The sequence below is a fragment of the Hipposideros armiger genome, unplaced genomic scaffold (assembly GCF_001890085.2).
Source record: "Hipposideros armiger isolate ML-2016 unplaced genomic scaffold, ASM189008v1 scaffold_18, whole genome shotgun sequence".
NCBI lineage: Eukaryota > Metazoa > Chordata > Mammalia > Chiroptera > Hipposideridae > Hipposideros > Hipposideros armiger.
In genome coordinates this window covers 3,412,760-3,431,932 of record NW_017731368.1, presented here as the reverse complement: position 1 = coordinate 3,431,932, position 19,173 = coordinate 3,412,760, and the positions used below count along the sequence as shown (strand labels likewise).

Below are 19,173 nucleotides of genomic sequence, written 5' to 3'. Positions count from 1 at the left end.
AGGAATGGAGCAATTTATTTATCAAGGACAATCCCCTGTGTTTCCAAAGGGCTTTCTATCTACTGATATTCTCCTCCTCACATTTCTGCAAGGTAGAGTAGTATCCTCATTTTAGAAGCCAGGAAAGCGAAACACAAATACTCACAGAAAACAGGTGACGTGAAGGAACAGGCTGACCCTAACAATGAGATACTGACAGGGTCTCCCAGTAGGTTACAGCCAGGGAACATGGATAAATCTCTAATCCAAACACAGAAGACATTTTTTCTCTCTACTTTTTTGAGGCATAACTTACGTGTAACAAAATTCACCCATTTTGAATGTACAGTTTGATCAACTTTGGCAATTATATACAGCTATGTGACCATCACTAGAAACAAGATATAGAACATTTCCATAACCCTAAAGTCCCCCATGGTCCTTTACAGTCATTCCCCTCCTCCATCCCGAGCCCAAACCACCCCCATCTGCTTCTGAGGTTGTCAGTTACACTCTATTAGCTTTGGCCGATGATGTCCTTATGCCGGACACAGAGAAAACCAGAGGGCCAGGACCGAGCTTGTCGGAGTTGGACACACACAGTGATGCTCAATGCCCATTGGTGTTGACCATTTTCATGAACATGATCTGATTTAATCTTCAGAACAACCCCATTTCACAGATGACAAAACTGAGGTTCAGAACACATAAAGAAAGTCCCAAAGCTCTGAGGTGATGACCAGTGCCCCCTCCTTTATGGGGGGTGCCTACCCTCAGCTCTCTCATTCCCCTGCTTATTGAAATGTGAATCTAGGGCCCAGGCCTGAGCAGGGAGCAGACAGCATTAGGCAGGCAGGGCCGGTGCCTCTGTTCATCTGCTAGAGGTGAGGTGAGGTTTCATAAATATCAACTTCCGGAAGCTGTCAGGTGGGGAGGACAGGAGGGCAGCAGACTAGGGTAGCCTTTTCCGTCCTAAGGCACAGGATGTGGCTTGGAGACAGGAGAGGCCCAGAGGCCCAGGGTCACTCTGTAGCAAAAGCAGACAGAGCTGGAGAGTGCCAGGCATGCTGAGGAGGGCTGGGAAGCAGAGGTGGGCATTTCCAGATGGTTAAAGATTAAATGAGTTAATGGATGTTAGAACAGAGTAGATGTTCAATAAATGTCGGTGATGGCTGCCAATTCCTGGACTGCTCCCTCTTCACTGGGTCCCCAGCGTACAACTGCTGAATGAGCACTGATTGAATAACTGGGTGGTGGGAATGGCAGGCAAGTGGGGGAGGAAGAGTGTTTTGATGCTCTTGGGTAGGGCATGGATGGACTCTAGCGTCCACATCCCTCAGCTCCCTGCCAGACACAGCTGCTTCACTCCCGTGTGATGCTTGCCTGTCCCTAGGGTGCTGGGTCTGCGATTCTGCCTTAACTTCCCCTGTTCTCAGTGCCTCCCCTGGCCTGGAGCCCCAGAAGCTCAGCCCAAGAGGAGGCTGAAGCAGACGTAGCAGGAGTGGTTTCCGGAGCTCGCTGCCTGCATTCTTCTGGGCCCACCCCGATGTGATTTTCGGCTTGGCAGGGGAGGCTGCCCTTGTTTTCAGCAATTCTCTGAACCTGGCTCCCAAGTCCGGAGCTTGGGCAGCCTCCGGACCCACACGCAGGAAGAGCATCCTGACGAGAAAGTAGGTGTGAGGCCCAACGGCACACACAGTCCCTGTTCAGGCTCTCGCCGCTCGATTCTTCTGAAGTAAGTAGACACTTCAGAGTAAAAAATGAACCTTCTAAATTTGTGGGGAAATAATCTAATGTGCTCGTAACTTCCCCAAATTGTCTCTCCCCCCGGAATGCCAGAAGCTTCACGAGAACTCAAAATGACCAGAGTCACTGTGTGGCAGTGAACTCCAGTCAAAGACTGTGCAAACGGGAATGCCTTCCTGTCCTCCCTGAGATGCATGTCCATGGTAACACGTGCCGCCAGGTCCACCAGGGCCACTAGGCAGGCAAGGTGACTCGAGGGAGCCCCCACGTTGTCCCTATGGACTTTTCCTCAATGCCTGCAGCACTGTCAAAGGGACCACTGCCACTTCTGGGCCAGCTTTTGAGAATACTGTAACTTGTGGGGGTGGAGAAAGCATGTATTCGATCCAACAAGTATTTATTGGCCATCACTACACACTTGAAGGTATTTAAATAAAATATAGGATGGTTCCCATTTCCAAAGAACTCTGCTCTGGGGTGCGGGGCTCACTGCAAAGTCAGATCTCTGCTATTTTGCCAGGAAAGCATGAGGTCACTGAGCACTTCCAGGAGGCCAGGAAGTCCTCCTCCTCCCTAGGGGACAGTTAGGGGGCAGGAGATGGACCTGGGCCCTGAGTATCAGAGCTGCCCCTCCTACTAGCCGGATGACCTTGAGAGCATCAAATTGCTACCCCTGAACCTCAGCTTTCTTGCCTGCAAAATGGGAAAACGATGCCTACTTCGCAAGATGGCTGTGACTGTGCCATCCCTATGCCCAGCCTTAATCACCTCAGCCTCCCTGGGGCCAGCTCTGGACTCAGATGTGCCCAGAGCGAGACAAGACAGGATCAAAGACTGCAGTTCTCCCCTTGGCTCATTCATATTGGAATCACAGGGGGAGCTTTAAGAACCCTGATGCCCAAGACAGTCCCAGTTCATGGAATCAGAGTCCCTGGGGATGGAGGCCCAGCATCAGGTTTTTGTAAAACTCCCAAGTTGACTCCAGTGGGCAGCCAAGGTCAACCGCCACTGGTCCAGAAGGAAAGAGAAGACAAGTGGAATTATTTCATCCCTACAGAAAGAATGTTGGGGGAGGTAATTATGACTACTCATTGTTGATGACACCATTTTGCCCTGTACAGTTTGAAGTTTAAGGACTACAAAAGCCATATTCAGAACTTTATAAATTGCAGAATGCTTTCAGGTCATGATCAAATTTGATCTTCAGAGAAATTTTAAAGCTGAGGAAACTGAGGCCCAGAGAATTTGTTGACAAGCAGAAGGCGCATCAAGTCAGTGCACAAACCGGTCTGGAGTAAACGTCTGGCTTCAAACCCCTCTCCCCTTCTACCGTCTCTGCTGCCCAGTCACTCTCTGAGAGGGAGCTGTGGTCGGACCTTCATGCTGGGTTCCAGACCCGTGTGTCCAGGTGCGCTTTCTGTATTTCCCGAGGGTGTTAGCGCCCAGGCGACTCACACTGCATCCCGCACTACTTGAGCCGCCCCCCATGAGCCCTGTGCTGGTGTTACCCACCTTTGCACAGACACAGCCCCTGGAGGCTCCACTGATACCCTCCACCTTTGTTTACCACATGAGTTGGCACCCTCGCAATATCCTGTGAGCCCGTCCCCTTTCATTATCGGTGCTTCTATCCCCCTGGGCACTGCTTCACCCTGCACGTTTCCCGTAGCCCACTAACTCCTTTCTCTCACTGTCCAGGCCCTGCTTGTGACCTGCCCGCTGGACCCACTGAGGTCTGGGAGCTGGGCAGAGTTTTTTCATGTAAAAAAATGAACATTCTTGAGTGTCTGATGTGTATCATTCCACACACACACACACACACACACACACACACACACACACCTACATACACACCTCAAAGCTGCTTGCTCTGGTGTGCCAGACACTGGGACAGTCCTCTGTGACAAACCCCTTTAAGAAAAGGCTTGAAAACATCCAGAAGGATGCAGCCTGCCGTCTGCCAGTCACGGCTGGGGGACTACAGGCAAGTTCTGTAACTCCTCAGATGTCCCACCTCTAAAATGGGGAGGCGATGTCCACTCATGAGAAAGTTGTGACAACTAAATGCATAAAATGCCTGCATTCACTCCTGTTGATAACAAGCTGAGAAGCTGTTCTTCTGTGAGGAGGAAGGAAGGAAGGATGGAGGGACTGCCAGGTCCCTCTGACCTGCCACGCTCCAGTGGGGAGCGTCTGCATTCACATCACTGGACCCTGACAACAGGTGGCTGCGGTCATCCCAGCTGTGCCTGGCCAGGGTCTCCCTCAGGTAAAGGACATCTGTGCCCTCGGGAGCCCGAGGGAGCGTGCTCTATGGAGGTTCGGCTGATATTTTCTGTTTCAGGGGATGAACAATCAGTACGTCCGCCGGGAGGTTTTCTGCGGGAACACCTGTCACGAGCTCAAACGCTTCTGGGAAAGAGAAATTGGCAAACAGACTTACTACCGAGAATCGGAGGAATACCGCCTTGGGAGAAGTGCGCTGAGAAAGTATGTGACTTGGTTGTCTATTTTTTATTAATTAATCTTTAAACATAGACTTCATTTGTTCAAGCAGGCTCACAGCAAAATTGAGCAGAAAGTAGAGAGTTCCCATATCGCCCTCTCCACACGCACGACCTCCCCACCGTCAGCATCCCCCACCATGAACACAACCACCAAGAGATGAACGCTCCATGTGTGTGTGTTTTGTTTCTATTTTCAGGCTCAGAGAAGAATGGAGGCAGAGACTGGAAACCAAGCTGAGGCTGAGGAACAGCACAGATGAGACTGAAAAGCGGGCAAATGTTGGCCGAGAACTTCTTGGTTCATTGACACAAGACGATACAAAGCACTGAGGCAGCTCTGCTGGGAGAAACCAACACGGATCACTGAGTCCCTTTGCCTTACCAAACAGATCGCATACTAGTGTCTCCCCCACCTGCGAGGGGCTTACCTGCAACTCCCTTCCCAGTGCTCAGCGGGAATTATCAGCCACATCAGTCCTCTGCATGGAGGCCAGGATATTATCTCAAATGTCTCTAAAGATGAGACTATTTAATACCAAAGTTCCATGCAGCATCCTTTACTTCTATATAATTATTGTCTAATTTTGAAATCCAAATATTTTCAATTCTAAGCACAGCAGGTGGGGGATGATCTAAGCACAGACGGCTTGAAACATCGCATAGTAGCTTTGCTCCACATTTCTCATAGGACACAGTTTTATGTTTTCATTTGACGTGAAGAAAAATACACCTATCTGCAGAAATAAAAAATATTGTAAATAGTCATTTAAATAAGGTTTGCAAATAAATTGGTCTAATACTATTTTTGCTTCATACAAAATTAATTGGCTTGTTCAGAAACATGATTACCTAGACCCATTGAATAAGCTCAGGATAATTTTAATAAAACTTGGTTGCCTTGCCATCACTGGTGTGCGTGCTCTTAATCTCATTGCTTTATTTATTTATTTTTATTTTTTTTATTTTTATTGGGGAACTGTGTGTTTTTCCAGGACCCACCAGCTCCAAGTTGAGTAGTTGTTTCATTCTAGTTGTGGAGGGCGCAACTCAGAGGCCCATGTGGGGATCGAACCAGCAACCTTGGTACTACGAGCACTCTGCTCCAACCAACTGAGCTAACCGGCTGCCCCTTCATTGCTTTATTATAAATGTCCACGTGCTTACACTGGTTAGCTCCCTGTCAACTCAACTAAAGTATATCTGGCCACCCCAACAAAATGTTTGCCATATAGAATCTGAACTTTGACATGTCACTGTCACTCCCCAGCCATTTCTCAGGTCCCCAGCATAGGGTTGCTACTTCTGAAAGTGAAAACTGGAACTGGGCCTGGGGCAACAGTTTCCAACCAGGCCAGGGAGCAGAGAGATGCATCTTGTAAAGTGCGTGATGGTTGTCGGTGGCACCTGCCAGGCTTTCCACACACACACACGCAGGGCAATGTGACCAGGAAACACAGCGAGCACAGCAGGGGACATTCTGGACAGTAGCAAGTGCAGGCTGCAGTCCTCTAAGTGCCCTGATGTGCCATGAAGTGCTTCCATCCACATTGCCAGAGCCCGAAAGCCTTCATGAGGGCAAGGGGGGCCACCAGGAGGCAGGAAGGGTTGAGTGGGCGTCTCCCCTGGTCCCACACTTCTATGATCCAGGGAACAGGGCTCAGAGCCCCCCTCCTGCTATGGTCTCTCATGCAATCTGGGATTCAATTCAGCTAATAAACTCCAAATCCCAGCTGGGCTCATTTGAGAGCAGTTTAATGAAAGAGAAATTTTTCTTGGGCATAGGAAGAAAATAGGAATTAAACAGAGGGAGGAGAAAGACAAGGCTTTCAGGCTGAGAGGCTCTCAGAAGCAGAGGTCGGCCATCACAAAACACCGCTGCTGGAATCTAAATGCAGTAGAGTGGGGCAGGAAACGCAGGTGAAGAGTCATTGTTCATTTACTGGCTCGCCACATGCCAGGCCCTGTGTGTGCTATACAACCAGAATACAGCAGAGAAAACCAGAAGTGCTGGCTCAGGAGGCTACAGTCTAGGGAAGACAGCAGAAAAGGCAAGGCAATTAGTGTGAGGGACTTTAGCCCTGGGAGCCCCAGCAGGTAATGGGTCCCCTGGCCTAGGGAGAGTTCCTTAAGAACAGGCTAGGTAAGCCCAAGCATCATCTGAGCAAAGGTGACATTCCGGGTTCACAGGTCCTAGGTGCTTTGAGGGAATACATTCAGCCAAGCTAGAATGTGTGTGAAGAGAAGGTGTAGCAAAAGCTGAGTCTGCAAAACTCAGCAGACAGGGTCTTGTTGACTGACAGTCTGCACTTTTCTCAAAGACACAAGGAGCCACTGAAGTGTGTTGGCCAGGGGAATGCCACAACGGCCATGGTTCTGGAGGGTATCCTGCACCAAAAGGTGGCAGGACATAGGTGGGGAGGCCAGCCGGGAGCTTCTGCAAGGGCCCCACCCTCATGACCTCATTTAACCCCAATTACCTCCCAAAGGCATCCTCTCCAAAGACCATCGCGTTAGGGTTTAAGGTTTCAACATATGAATTGAGGTGGGGGCGGGGAGGGCGGCTGGAGGGAGCACACAATTCAGCACACAATGGGATGCTTTAAATCTGTGTAGTGAGTCCTGCACACATCCATTTATAAAACGAACCAGGATCAACGTGGCAAACACTGTGAGCTGAACTATGGTGTAGAATACGGCCCAGGTTTCAAACTGGCCTCTGGGTAGCCCACTAGCACAGACCACAGCAGCACTGCAAAGGCTTTGAAAAGGAAGTGACATTTAAAACAGCCCACAAACATGGGCCAGGACACGCGTTCTTAACATAAATAGACTGACAGCCCGCTAAAATAGACATGTAAAAAGGAGGACAGTCTTGTAACCTCATACTCATAGTGTCCAGGGTATAGTCCCAAATTACTCACTCCAAGAGCCAAGAAAATCTCAACTCCAATGAGAAAGGGTAATCAACAGACACACAGATGTTGGAATTATCTGACAAGGACGTTTAAGCAGTTATACCAATGCACCAACAAGCAGTTAAAAGCACTCTTTAAACAAATTTAAAAAGTGAAAAAAGTCTCAGCAAAGAAATAAAGAAGAACATCATGGAGATTTTAGAAAGGTACAATAACCAAAGTAAACAAACTAACAACAAAATAGCACTGGATGAGCTCAACAGCAGAATGGAGAATACAGAGAAAAGGATCAGTAAGCTTGCATATAGTAAAAAAAAAAATATCTAATTTGAACAACAGAGTCAACATAGTTTCTTTTTAAATAAAGGTACAGAGTCTCAGGACCTGTGGGACAATAACAAAAAATCTAAACTTTGTGTCACTGGAGTCCCAAAAGGAGAGGACGCCCACTTTTACCACTTCTATTCAATATAGTAATGGACACTTGGCCATCAGTTAGACTAGAAAAAAATAATAAAAGGTTTATCTCCTTTTTGCAGATGACATGATCTTATATACAGACAACCCTAAAGATTATACATACACACACACACCAAAAAAAACCCCTATTAGAACTAATAATAAACAAGTTCAGAAAAGTTGTAGGATACAAAATCAACATGCAAAAATCAGTTGCACTTCTAACACACCAACAATGAACTATCTGAAAAAGATTAGGAAACAATTCCATTTGCAATTTCATCAAAAAGAATACTTAGGAATTAGCATAACCAAAGAGGCAAAGACTTGCACACTGGAAACTACACAACATTGCTGAAAGAAGTTAAAGAAGATACAAATAAAGGGAACAGGCATCCCGTGTTCATGGATTGGAAATTTTAATATTGTTAGGATGTCAAGACTACCCAAAGCAACCCACAGATTCAGTGTAATCCTATCAAAATCCCAATGGTATTTTTTACAGAAATAGAAAAATCTGTCCTAACATCCACATGAATCTCAAGGAATTCCAAATAACGAAAATAATCTTGAAAAAGAAGAATAAGTTCCTGATTTCAAAACTTTTAGCAAAGCTAAAGTAATCAAAACAATGTGGTGCTGGCATAAAGACAGACACATAGGCCACAGGAATAGGATAGGAAGCCCAGAAATAAACCCTCACATACGTGGACAAATGATTTTGAACAAAGGCGCCAAGACCATTGAATAAGGAAAGGACAGTCTTTCCAACAAATGGTGCTGGAAACACTGGATAGCCACATGTAAAAGAATGAAGGTGGACCCTTCCCTTATACCAAATTCAAAAGTTAACTCAAATTGGGTCAAAGACCTAAACACAGGGCTAAAACTATAAAACTCTTTGAGGAAAATATAGGGGAAAAGCTTTATGACATTGGATTTGCCAATGATTTCTTGGATATGACTACAAAAACATGATAACAAAAGGAAATAATAGATAGATTGAACTACATCAAAATTTAAAACTTCTGTGCATCAAAGGACACAATCAACAGAGTGAAAAGGCAACTCATGGAATAGTAGGAAACGATTACAAATTATATATCTGATAAGGGGTTAATATCCAGAACATGCAAACAACTCTTACAACTCAACAACAAAAAAATAAAGAACCCAATTCAAAAATGGGCAATGGACTTGAGCAGACATATTCAAGTAAAAATTCAATAGATATCTCCAAAGAAGATGTCACTAATGGCCAATAAGCACATGAAAATATGTTCAACATCACTAATCATTAGGGAAACGCAAATTAAAACTACAATGAGATACCACCTCACACCCATTAAGATGGCTACTATTAAAAAAAAAAACAGAAAATAAGTGTTGCTGAGGATGTGGAGAAATTGGAACCCCACTGTTGGTGGGGATGTAAAATGGTACAGCCATTGTATGGTTCCTCAAAAAATTAAGGATAGAATTACCATAGATCCAGCAATTCTACTTTTGTGTATATACCCGAAAGAATTGAAAACAGGATCTTAAAGAGATATTTGTACACCCATGTTCATTGCAGCATTCACAACAGCCAAAAGGTGGAGGCAACCCAAGTGTCCACTGATGGACGAATGGATAAGCAAAATGTGGTATAATTCACACAATGGAATATTATTCAGCCTTTAAAAGGAAGGAATATCTGACACCTGCTACAACATGGATGACCCTAGAAGACATCATCCTTGTTGGGGACCAGTCACGCTCCTATCCTTGTCTGTTCTGAGCAGCACCCAACCAGAGCTAAACTCAGAGAAGACTCTTTCTGCCTAGTCCTCTCCAAATCTGTGGCCCCCACAACAGGGGTGTTTATACCACATAGCCCTACCCTGACTCAGGCTCAGAAGAGAGCACAGTGTGGACCCAGCAGGCATTTTCCCAGTGTGTGGGGTGGGACCAAGAAAGAATCCATTTTCTTCTGAGCATGTGAGTGAACACCATGGGAATATGAGGGCTCCAGGGGCCACTACGGTGACCAGAAAGCAGAGAAATCTAACTGCTAGGAAGAGGGAAGGAGGTGCTAGAGAAAATCATTACGGAGGACAAAATCACTCTCCAGGGTTCTCAACAGCTTTCCACTCCCGGTTCTGGTCCTTCCCAGACCATATATGCCGCATCCATATAATAAATTCCCTTCTTTTGAGCTGGCTGGAGTTTGTTTCTCTTGATCACAAAGTCATAAATAATATAGATTAAAAGGGGACTTCAGGGCCTGGATCAGGGAGTGGGGCTGTTCTTCAGGGAGGTCCTCCCACATCATCTGTAAAGTCGGCTGGGACCTCAGGCCTCAGAGGTCAGACAATACTCTAGAAAGCCAAGTTACACCTCTAGGGGAAAGCGTCAGTCTGAGAGCTGTGGTGTGATGGGTTATTTGCTGGGAGGAGAGCACCCAGAGCCCACTCAGCTCAGGGACTAAATTCTGCAAAGACATTTCAGTTCATCTCAAGGGGGAACCTAATAACCTGAGCTCCCCAGACCAGTCCTGATTTCAAAGGTGCTATTAATATCTGGCCCCATGTTGCACTTTTTGAGGAAGAAATATGGTCACCAAAAGTATACACCAAAGATTTTTCAAAGGCATCTCTCTCAGATTCACTTTTCTCAGCAAGTAGGTAGTACTGTGCACTCGCTGAATGAAGCATCCAGTGATCAGGAGAAGCTTCCAGACAGGGTAGCATGTATTTCACAGGGACCAGGGAGCTGGTGCTGTTTGTTTTTAAGCCAAAAAGTATTGGGCTAACTTTCCATGTAGTGTAACTATACAGAAAGAGAACTCTACTGTGCATAATTCTAACTAGGGGAGCTTAGTCCAATTATTCAACCTCTGGGCTTCAGTTAATAATAGTACATTCTTCATAAGTAAAGTACAGTGCCTGACACATAGCAAGTTATGGTACGTGAACAAATGGTGTAAATGATAGATGTTGTAAACAAGTTAGTGGTTGCTAAGCTTCTAAGAATGATAAATTTTAGAGTTGCAAATGAGGTTCAAGTGAGTGCACTTAAAGACTGCTCCTACGTTTAAATTTTCAAAATCAAAGCATTTTTTCCTTCTAAGAAGGTTTTCCCAGAAGGCTTCTTCACCCCCACCTCCAATCTCCACCTATTCCCAGTCTCATTATTTCCATAAATGATGCCCCATTCGCCCAGTTACTCAGACTAAAATCTAGTTGCCCTAACTCCTCTCTTTCTCTTAACCTTTTATATAAGCCACTCACAAATCTTGCCAGTTCCATTTTCAAAATTTCAGTTCCACCTTCTAAAGTTTACAAAGTTTAGAATCAAACCACTACACCCTAGTTCAAGGGCGACACTAATTTAAATACAATTAAAATGTATCGCCTTTGTACTGCTTAATTTATAAGAGAGGGTCAGAGTCTCCTGTCCAGCCCAAGGTCACGTCCTTTGGGAGGTGCGGCCCCATTTCTATGAGGAATGGCTTACTCAAGATAAGGTGCAAGGGAGCTGGTTTGGGGAGGGTTACAGAAGCTAACCACTCAGGTAGCTTGGTGGAATGTAATATGGAGAAGAAATTCTATTCCCAGGTCATCGCTCAGATATTCTAGAACACTACCTCCTCAGGACACTTTTCAGCTATCTCAAGGCCTGTCTGTTTTGATGTCTGCGTGGTCTTTTAAATGGGGGAGAGATACTTGGCAAAAATCTTGGCTGGTTCTATACTGGCCTCCAGAGCAAAGCATATGACCCATTGGAGCAAATGGTGAACTCATGGCCAAGGGGGTGATGAGTGGGAAGAAGAGGAATTGAGATGCCATTTCCAAAGGGAGGGGTCTTATTATGGGTGTGCTGACAGGTAAAGCAGTTTGTAAATGTCCTGTCTCCGAGTATTAAAAACGAATGTCTAGCTTTTGAAATGCCCAAGCACTGCTGACTTGCTAGGGCTCTATCCTATTCCCGGGCTGAGCCTGTACTGAAGAGATTTTTATTGACTGGTACGTTTTGGTTACAAATGTTTTAGACACTGTTTTGTAAAGATGTAAATACAAGTGGAATAAGATTACTCTTTCAGGGCTAATACATAAAGTCAGATTTTCATGTCTACCTAGATGGATGTAACTCACCATTTTTTTTTTTCAGCCCATCAGTTTTAAAGCTCCAGTGGAATTCTCTTCTAGGAAACCTGGTTTCTATAGAACCTGGTTTAGTTCCTGGAAAATAACACATAGGGTTCATTTGTCCAAGGTCAAAAGAGAGCTTTAGAGGACGAATCAGGCCTCGAAGCTCAGCTCTTGATTCATTCTGCTTCCTTGGCTTGTGTCCTTTCAGTCCTCATTGATTCTCCTTGGAAAACTTGACTCCCTGGAGACAAGCAGACACTGCTTCCTTTTTTCCAATCTATGAAAGTTTCACCAAGACAAAGCAGCTATGGGGTGGGAGGCCAGCTTTGGGAGAACTTCAGAAAGGCCATGGGAGAAGACCACCTAAGGAGAGTTCCGGCCGCATGGTCTGGCTGTGGGCCAGGAAGACCCAGGAGCCACCCCTGGGGCCTCAGAGGCTGACTGTGAAGGAAGAAGCCTTGGCTGCCCTGGCATCTGGCACAGCCCTCGGGTCTGGAACAACATTTATAACATGTTATAAAACTTATCTATTGGATGAGTGAACGGAGGGTTTGCGTCTAGCACAAGCACACTGCTTTATGGGAAACTCCCCAATAATACCCCATTCAAAGCAGGACTGAGGGGACTGAGTAAATGTCGCTGGGGGCTCATTTCCTACCCCTTTCTAGCAGACGGCCTGCCCAGTGTGTCTGAGTCAACATGAAACAGACTGATGTCAGTTGCTAAGCTTTAGAGGCTTCTCCTTTTTACAAGGCCATTTCCTGACCAGGAGGCTTTCGGTATTTCATAATTGTCCAAATCTTTCCATTTGGCCTATAAAACGAAGGGCACAACCGGGGTGTGGTGCTTTTGGAACCTTCCCACAGTGTGCCCAGTTCAGCTGTGCCAGGCCTGCGCCCACCTCCAGCTGTGCTCTGTGGCTTCCCTGCTTGTAGTTTTATCCTAATAAACATAATTGTACGTTTATGCCCTGAGTGGCTTTAGTGATGGGTGGTCCGTGCCTCATGGTCATGGCGGTGTCCCCATCCCGATAGGCCCAGAGGCTGTCTCGTAGGACAGCTCCCAAGTCCACAGAGGGTTTCAGACAGGAAAGGGGAAGGCTACAAAGAAGGCAGAGAACAAAACTGAGGGAAGTAAAACCCACAAAGGAGAGGGAGAGAATCGTTTTCTGGGAAGACTCTGGCATAGGGTTTAGAGTAATTCGTTCTTGATCGGGCTCATCTGACAGACACTGGCCGGAGTCATTCAGTTGACTCACATAGCAGTAAATTAAGCCAACCGTGAACAGGACTTCAAGCTGCCGATGAAGCCAACCTGCGGTATTGACCGTAGGTAGCCACATCCCCCAGGGGCCTGGATCCAACCAGCTGAAAATTTCCCATCAGCCATCAGGGAGCTCTACCTTAGGCAGCCAGGTGGCTTTCCCTTTAAGTTTCTGTGTTGACCTTTCTCCTTGGCCCACAGGATGAATCCAAGGACAGTAGAATGTACTAGAAATTGCAGACTGCACCTTAGCTTGCCAGGAAAAAGTGTAGAGAGATTTTATCACCCACCACAGCCCTGGCCAGTGAGCGGAAGCTGCCCTGAGCATTCTCCAGAGCCCAGGTGGTGTCACTGATCACCTTGGCTGACGCCAGGGACAAATTTCATACTGCCTTTTCTGATTGGATGACTCCCATTGTAGGGACAATGCCCTCAGGGTTACATACAGAGTCTGAGTTATTCTGAAGAGATCTTCACAGTTGTCTGAGGGCTACAGGATCCACTGGTGGTGTCTCCTTAAGCACTCAAAGATTATTTTATGACAACCCTCAGGTGCAAGTCACCTACAGGCTTGATGGGATGGAGACAGGTGTGTAACAGGGAAGGGGGCAGTCTTGTGGGACTGAGCCCTTAACCTGTGGGATCTGATGCCATCTCCAGGTAGATAGTGTTGGAATTGAGTTACATTGTGTGACTCCAGCTGGTGTCAGAGAATTGCTTGGTGATGTGGGGGGAAAACCCATTGCATTGGAACTAGTGAGCAGAGCCTTAGGAGAATCCTTTTCTTTTTTTTTTTTTTTGCCCTTTCCAGTTTCTAGAGACCTCACATTCCTATGCTCCTGCTCCTCCCCCACCTTCAAAGTCAGCAGCATTGCCTGTCTCTGGCCATTCCTTGGTAGTCACATCTTCCTCTGATTCTCCAATCTCCCTCTTCCACTTTTAAGGACTCCTTTGATTAGACTGGGTCCACCCAGACAATCCAGTATAATCTTCCCATCTCAAGGTCCTTAACTTCACATCTGCAAAGTCCCTTATGCCATATAAGGTGACACATTCACATGTTGGGGGAGGGGGGGAATTAGGTCATAGACATCTTGGGGGACAATTCTCCTGCCTACCTACCACACCCAGGAAGTAAAGAACTGAAAAAGCAAAACAAGAGATTCTCAAACAATTATAGGAAGCAGCTTCCTGTCCCCTAGGGCTGGGGGAAGAAATAGAAGAGGCTAAAAATATCAAAACCTCGGAAGATGGGCCCCATGGGGCAGGAACCCAGAACCCTGAGAAAGGGGTGCATCTCAGCTGGTCGAGGGGCTTGTAAGGAGGCTGGGTGATAAACTGGTTCTTGCACATCCACACATAGGCCCTGGAGGCAAGGCTGGACTGCAGCCTGACCTGAGTGTTAGGGAGGATGGTGCTGCGATTATGCCTGGAGCAAGAGGAGACGGGCCCTTCTCGTTTGTCTTCCTGTTTCTCTCACACACACCCAGCTTAGGGGATAGCCTCAGGCTATGAAACTGCTCGGCTGTAATTTGGAGGCAGCCTCTCAATGCCGAAGCCACCCACATCTCGCACTGTCGTCTGGCCCCCTGGTTCGATGTTATGCTGTGGGACCAGCCGGACCAGGGCTGCGGGGGGCTGACATCTGCTGATCTTGCTGATGGCGTCGGTGTAGACAATAAACCGTGTGAACCCACGTGGGCTCAGTGTTTCTTTACTGGCTGGGTCTCTGGATGTGTGGCAAGTTCTCCCTGCAGCTAGAATGGAATTAGCTGTCATGCTGCCACTTGGGGACTGCTTCGCTGCTTGAGAAATTGGGACCCAACATGGGACCCTAAGAGTATATATGGCCTTCTTGGAGAAATGACCAAGAGGCCCAAGAGGCCAAATTGAGGGATGTGAAAAGATCCCCTGGGATCCCGTAGGGCATGCTGTCACCAAGTGGTGGGTGAGAGGAGGGGGTCGAGGGTACCTCACTGTCCCACCTATAATTCAGTGTCTGGAGATGGAGTAGCGTGTGGTGGGATTGAAACCAGCCACCAGAATGTCGCCTTAGTTGTAGCTACGAGTTTGTTGAGGTGAACTGGAGGCTACTTGAAATGTAAGTCATCTCAGAGCGGGCCTGGGGTGCAGAGCTGCTCCCTCCTTCCCCATCTCTACCCCCGCCCCTCCTCTTTTGCCCTCAGTTGCTTTAAGACAAAAATCCCCCTAAGCACAAATACCCTGTGGGCACCAAGAGGGGCACAGGGAGAAAAGCCAAAGGAGAAAAGAAGGTGCCCCCCTCCAGCTCCCCCGCCTCTGCACTCTGGGAGCTCCAGCTGCAGGTAGCACGATCTGCCCACGTTGCTGCTATAATTCCTGAAAAGCACGTGATAACACCGTGGTCCATGTCCTTTGAACAAGCAAACAAAAATGCCTCGATGTAACTGATAAGATTTGGGCAAAATTTACAGTGAAAAGCAGTCCCCGGTGAACTTGTGAGCGGGGCCTTTGGGAGAGTTCCATGTCCTACTGTAGAAATGCAGAACTGAGGTGTTATACACTTGTCCTGCAAAAGCTCATGAGGGATCGGGGCGATTCCACTGTTCAGGACATGGCTACATGTAAAAACGTGCCAGTGGAACAAGACCCTTGCCGTGTGCCACCGGTGGGATCAGAATCCAGCACGAGTGGCTCTACCCTGTGACAAAGCAAGTTCTCACTCTACAAATGAAGTCTTCGTGTTGGCACGTCAGCAGCCTCTCTCAACAGCCTGACATCAGCACACTTCCACCAGCAGGGGTCTGCTTGCCAAGGAGTTTCTTGGAATATGTGGGTGGGTTCCCAGTACTCCATCCCTCTGGCAGCTAAGAAAAGAAATGCTGTCCCTTACGAGGCAGAGGAACGTATGTTTCTGATGCAGAAGCCATTGTGCATCAGAATGTCCCTATTACAGTCTTGAAACTAGTTTGTGTCATGTTTCATTTGATGGACATTCCACACACCCAGAAAACTGATCCTGCTGAGTGCATTATGGAAATGGATGTGTTAAATATAACACTCCTGACTGTAAGGGATGCTGCCACTGGGGAAAGGCCATGGTTAGGAAGGACAATGGCAGTGGGACAAGTGCACAAGTGGGAGCCCAGCCACATGGTGGCAGTAAAGCAAAAGACAAGGGTGGTCGGGGAGCCATCACCAGGCACCAACTGCAGAGCTGGGAGGTGCAGAAGGGCTAGGGCTTCAGGAAACCACCCAGCAGGCTGGACAACTGCCCTCCCTCAGGCCAGTTAGTCCTAAAGAGCCTTTAAAATTACAAGTGTTGGTGGCTGACAATTACACAGACCGGAGCCTATGGCAGAAGGGTGCTGACACTCAGCAAAGGCGACCCCTGGTGTTTTAACTAAGGCAATTGCCTGACAGACACCACTCGGCATATCCCATCTGAGAGCCACTTACTGGCTTGCAACGGGGCACTGGTGGACAATGAGAGACCAGCTTCTCGTGTCTTGTTCCTCCCTGGCATCTCCATTATGGGACAAAGTGGGCCCTGCTCAGCAAGCATCTGGTATTAAATGAAAATACATGCTACATCCAAGAAAGGAATAAATCAGCCATCGATGGACCCACCCACCTGCATGAAAGGTGGCCAGTCACCCCCAGGTGCAGTTATCCCAGATATGGAGGCTGGGCCGGCACCTCAGGCTCCTTGTGAGTGTCAGTACACCAAGGTCCCTGAGGACCCTGCATCCAATTCACAGGTGGACCAGCTAAGTTAAAGCGTTCACAGCAGCTGGGGAGCCATGGGGAAAAACTATAAACTGGGTATGAATAAAAACCCCTGCCTCATGGACAGAGATGCAGACTGTAGTGCTTGTCCTGGAAAACACTCCCAGAATGCACCTTGGTACATTTCACCCACTTGTAGCTGGTGGCCAATGGGCTGTCAGTGTGGTCTGACCCCTGACAACAGAATTGAATAATCAAGTCCCAACCCTCGCAGGGACAAACATTGTGGCAGCAGACTGCATAGGACCCATGCCCTCTGTTCATGACCCACATGGGTGCCTGTGGAAAATGACCCTTTGACAATGAACATCAGTGGGACTGACAAGCTGACCAATTCTGCATCACCCAGGTAAAGACCACAGCCACCTGGACACACCATCGCACAAGGCATGGCAATCAAGGTACAAATCAAAGCCTAGTGATGCCAGCACACAAAGCCAAGGAAGCCTGGCTAATGAGTCTGACTGCCAGCTCCACCATAAGTGAGTGACAGAAGGAATTCCAGGGGGCACAGTCCAGGGACTGGACCTGTCAGTCCTGGCAAAGAGACTCTATAACCCCCTACTCCCCTCCCAGGGGTACCACTGGGTATTGACTACAGTACTTTTTTTGGATGTGACCCAATTCCCATTTGCAGAGCAAACGCAGGCCATATACTATTCAAAAACTCCTCAACGTACAGGTGCATACTTGAACTCCCTGAACACACTGTCATTGAAGCCACCGTCATGATCGAGAGTACCAGCAGCAGGCAGCTACCTGCACATTCATGGGACATATCATATCTCGTATCACCCACAGACAACAGGTGCCATTAAAAGATAAAACGGACTCTTAAAAAAAGAACTGAAAAAAACAAGTAGACCCTAATTGTGGCAATTCCCCAGAAATGTACCACCCACTTAAATACAATATCTAATTATGGGGTGGGGAGGGGGAATGAGAAAAGACCCACACTGGTGGCAAGAGACCCCAAACACATGAGCGCTTTGGGAAACCAGGCTACTGGGACCTGCGGGTGGCGGAGCAGAGCTGGGGGGTGGGGTAGAGTCTCACCTGGGGCCTCTCCTTCCTCCTGCCTATACTTGCTGGATCCGGGCAGTTATGGACATTGGTGATAATCATCATGAGTGTGATCTGGGCAATATTCCAGGATGGCACATTGTAATCGCCTAGGGGTGAACCCAGCCAGAGGGGTATGAGTTAGAAATGGTGACATTTTAAAGGGTGAAGTCCCTGTGCAGCAGGGACAGGTCATGCTGACCATGCAGCTGTGAAAGGGGAGCAGCCCCACTGGTCGGAAGAAGCACCTTGGCCCCTGGGAGGTCAGGGATGGAGGGTGGGACCATTAGCATCTTTTGGCTTACCAGCAGGACACCTGGCCCAGGCTGTCATCCCAGAATGCTGGGATAACCTTGTCCCAGACCGTCACCACTGCCCTCAATCCAACTCCTGGACCTCCATTCTCTTGGGGGACTTTCAGCCAAGGACTATTGACTTGGGAGGCAAGATGGTTTCCACCAAAATAGCGACGCGAGGTTAATTTTCTAGATACCGACATGCTCTTCCGTGGCCTCATATTATTGCCAGTGCCCTGGGGTCTTTCTCTGCTGCCAAACAAACCAAACCCAAAGCTCTCGCATGTGCTTTTTCCAGACCATAACAACTACTGCCCTCAATTTAACTGATTGCTGGATCTGTCATCCCCCGCGTGACCCTGCTGACCGGGCCACCTTCCCCTCTCCTGATCTCTGCCAGCCACCCTTGGACCTGAGGGGGAAGGCTTCAGCTGAGGGCACATGGGAAGATTGCTTTGGGAGACCTGTCCATCTCGAGGCACCTTCTGTCTGTGGACAGGGACCCATGGGGGGAGGGGACAGGTGGCCCAGATGCCACGGCTCTAGGCTCACCACCCATGTGGAGCTGGGACTGTGCTGTCAAAGCCAACCAGAAAAGTTCTACTGGACCAGGCCATTTAACTGACCCAAACCTGACCATGACCCTTACTCTAACCTATCTCATCTTTTTTTTTAGATTTTATTGGGGAATTGGTGGAGGGGAACAGCATTGGGGACTCAGGGAAGGGGAACAGACACGTTGCTGTCCTTTTGTTCTTCAGTCTAGTTGTGGAGGATGTCGCTTCATTGGCCCATGTTGGTATTATCATTGCGCTCTTCCCAGGTGAGGCAGATCGGTCACCGGCCTCTGGATGGCCACTCACGGTGGCTCACGGCAGCTCATGGCAGCTCACGAAAGTGCACGCCAGCTACCGGCCAGCCCCACTGCAGCCTACACCGTCGCTGGTGACTCACGGCAGCCCAGCTCCAGGTCGAGCTGTTGTTCACCATCTTAGCTGTAGAGGGGCGCAGCATCACTGGCCCACATGTGGGATCCGAACTGGGG

At 47.9% G+C, this 19,173-nt stretch overlaps 1 protein-coding gene and 1 long non-coding RNA gene across 3 annotated transcripts; one reads left to right on the top strand and one right to left on the bottom strand.

The window, feature by feature from the left end:
• The first annotated feature begins 3,031 nt into the window (after positions 1-3,031).
• On the top strand, positions 3,032-4,662 carry FAM240A (family with sequence similarity 240 member A). Its single transcript, XM_019631144.1, has 3 exons — positions 3,032-3,133; positions 4,070-4,215; positions 4,430-4,662. The coding sequence occupies exons 2-3, from the start codon at positions 4,073-4,075 to the stop codon at positions 4,560-4,562; spliced, it is 276 nt and encodes a 91-aa protein (XP_019486689.1). The 5' UTR covers positions 3,032-3,133; positions 4,070-4,072; the 3' UTR covers positions 4,563-4,662.
• Positions 4,221-18,797, bottom strand: LOC109375659 (uncharacterized). 2 transcript variants are annotated; one of them, XR_002122613.1, is made up of 4 exons: positions 17,827-18,797; positions 11,743-11,829; positions 4,661-4,966; positions 4,221-4,572 (listed from the first exon to the last, which is right to left on the bottom strand). It is a non-coding gene; the product is annotated as an uncharacterized LOC109375659 (long non-coding RNA). The 2 variants fall into 2 exon arrangements; XR_002122612.1 differs by having other exon boundaries at positions 4,221-4,569.
• Positions 18,798-19,173: the final 376 nt, after the last annotated feature.

Coding starts and splice junctions, on each gene's coding strand:
- FAM240A (XM_019631144.1), top strand. CDS start 4,073: ATGAACAATCAGTACGTCCGCCGGGAGGTTTTCTGCGGGAACACCTGT. Junction 4,216..4,429: donor GGGAGAAGTGCGCTGAGAAA/GTATGTGACTTG, acceptor TTCTATTTTCAG/GCTCAGAGAAGAATGGAGGC.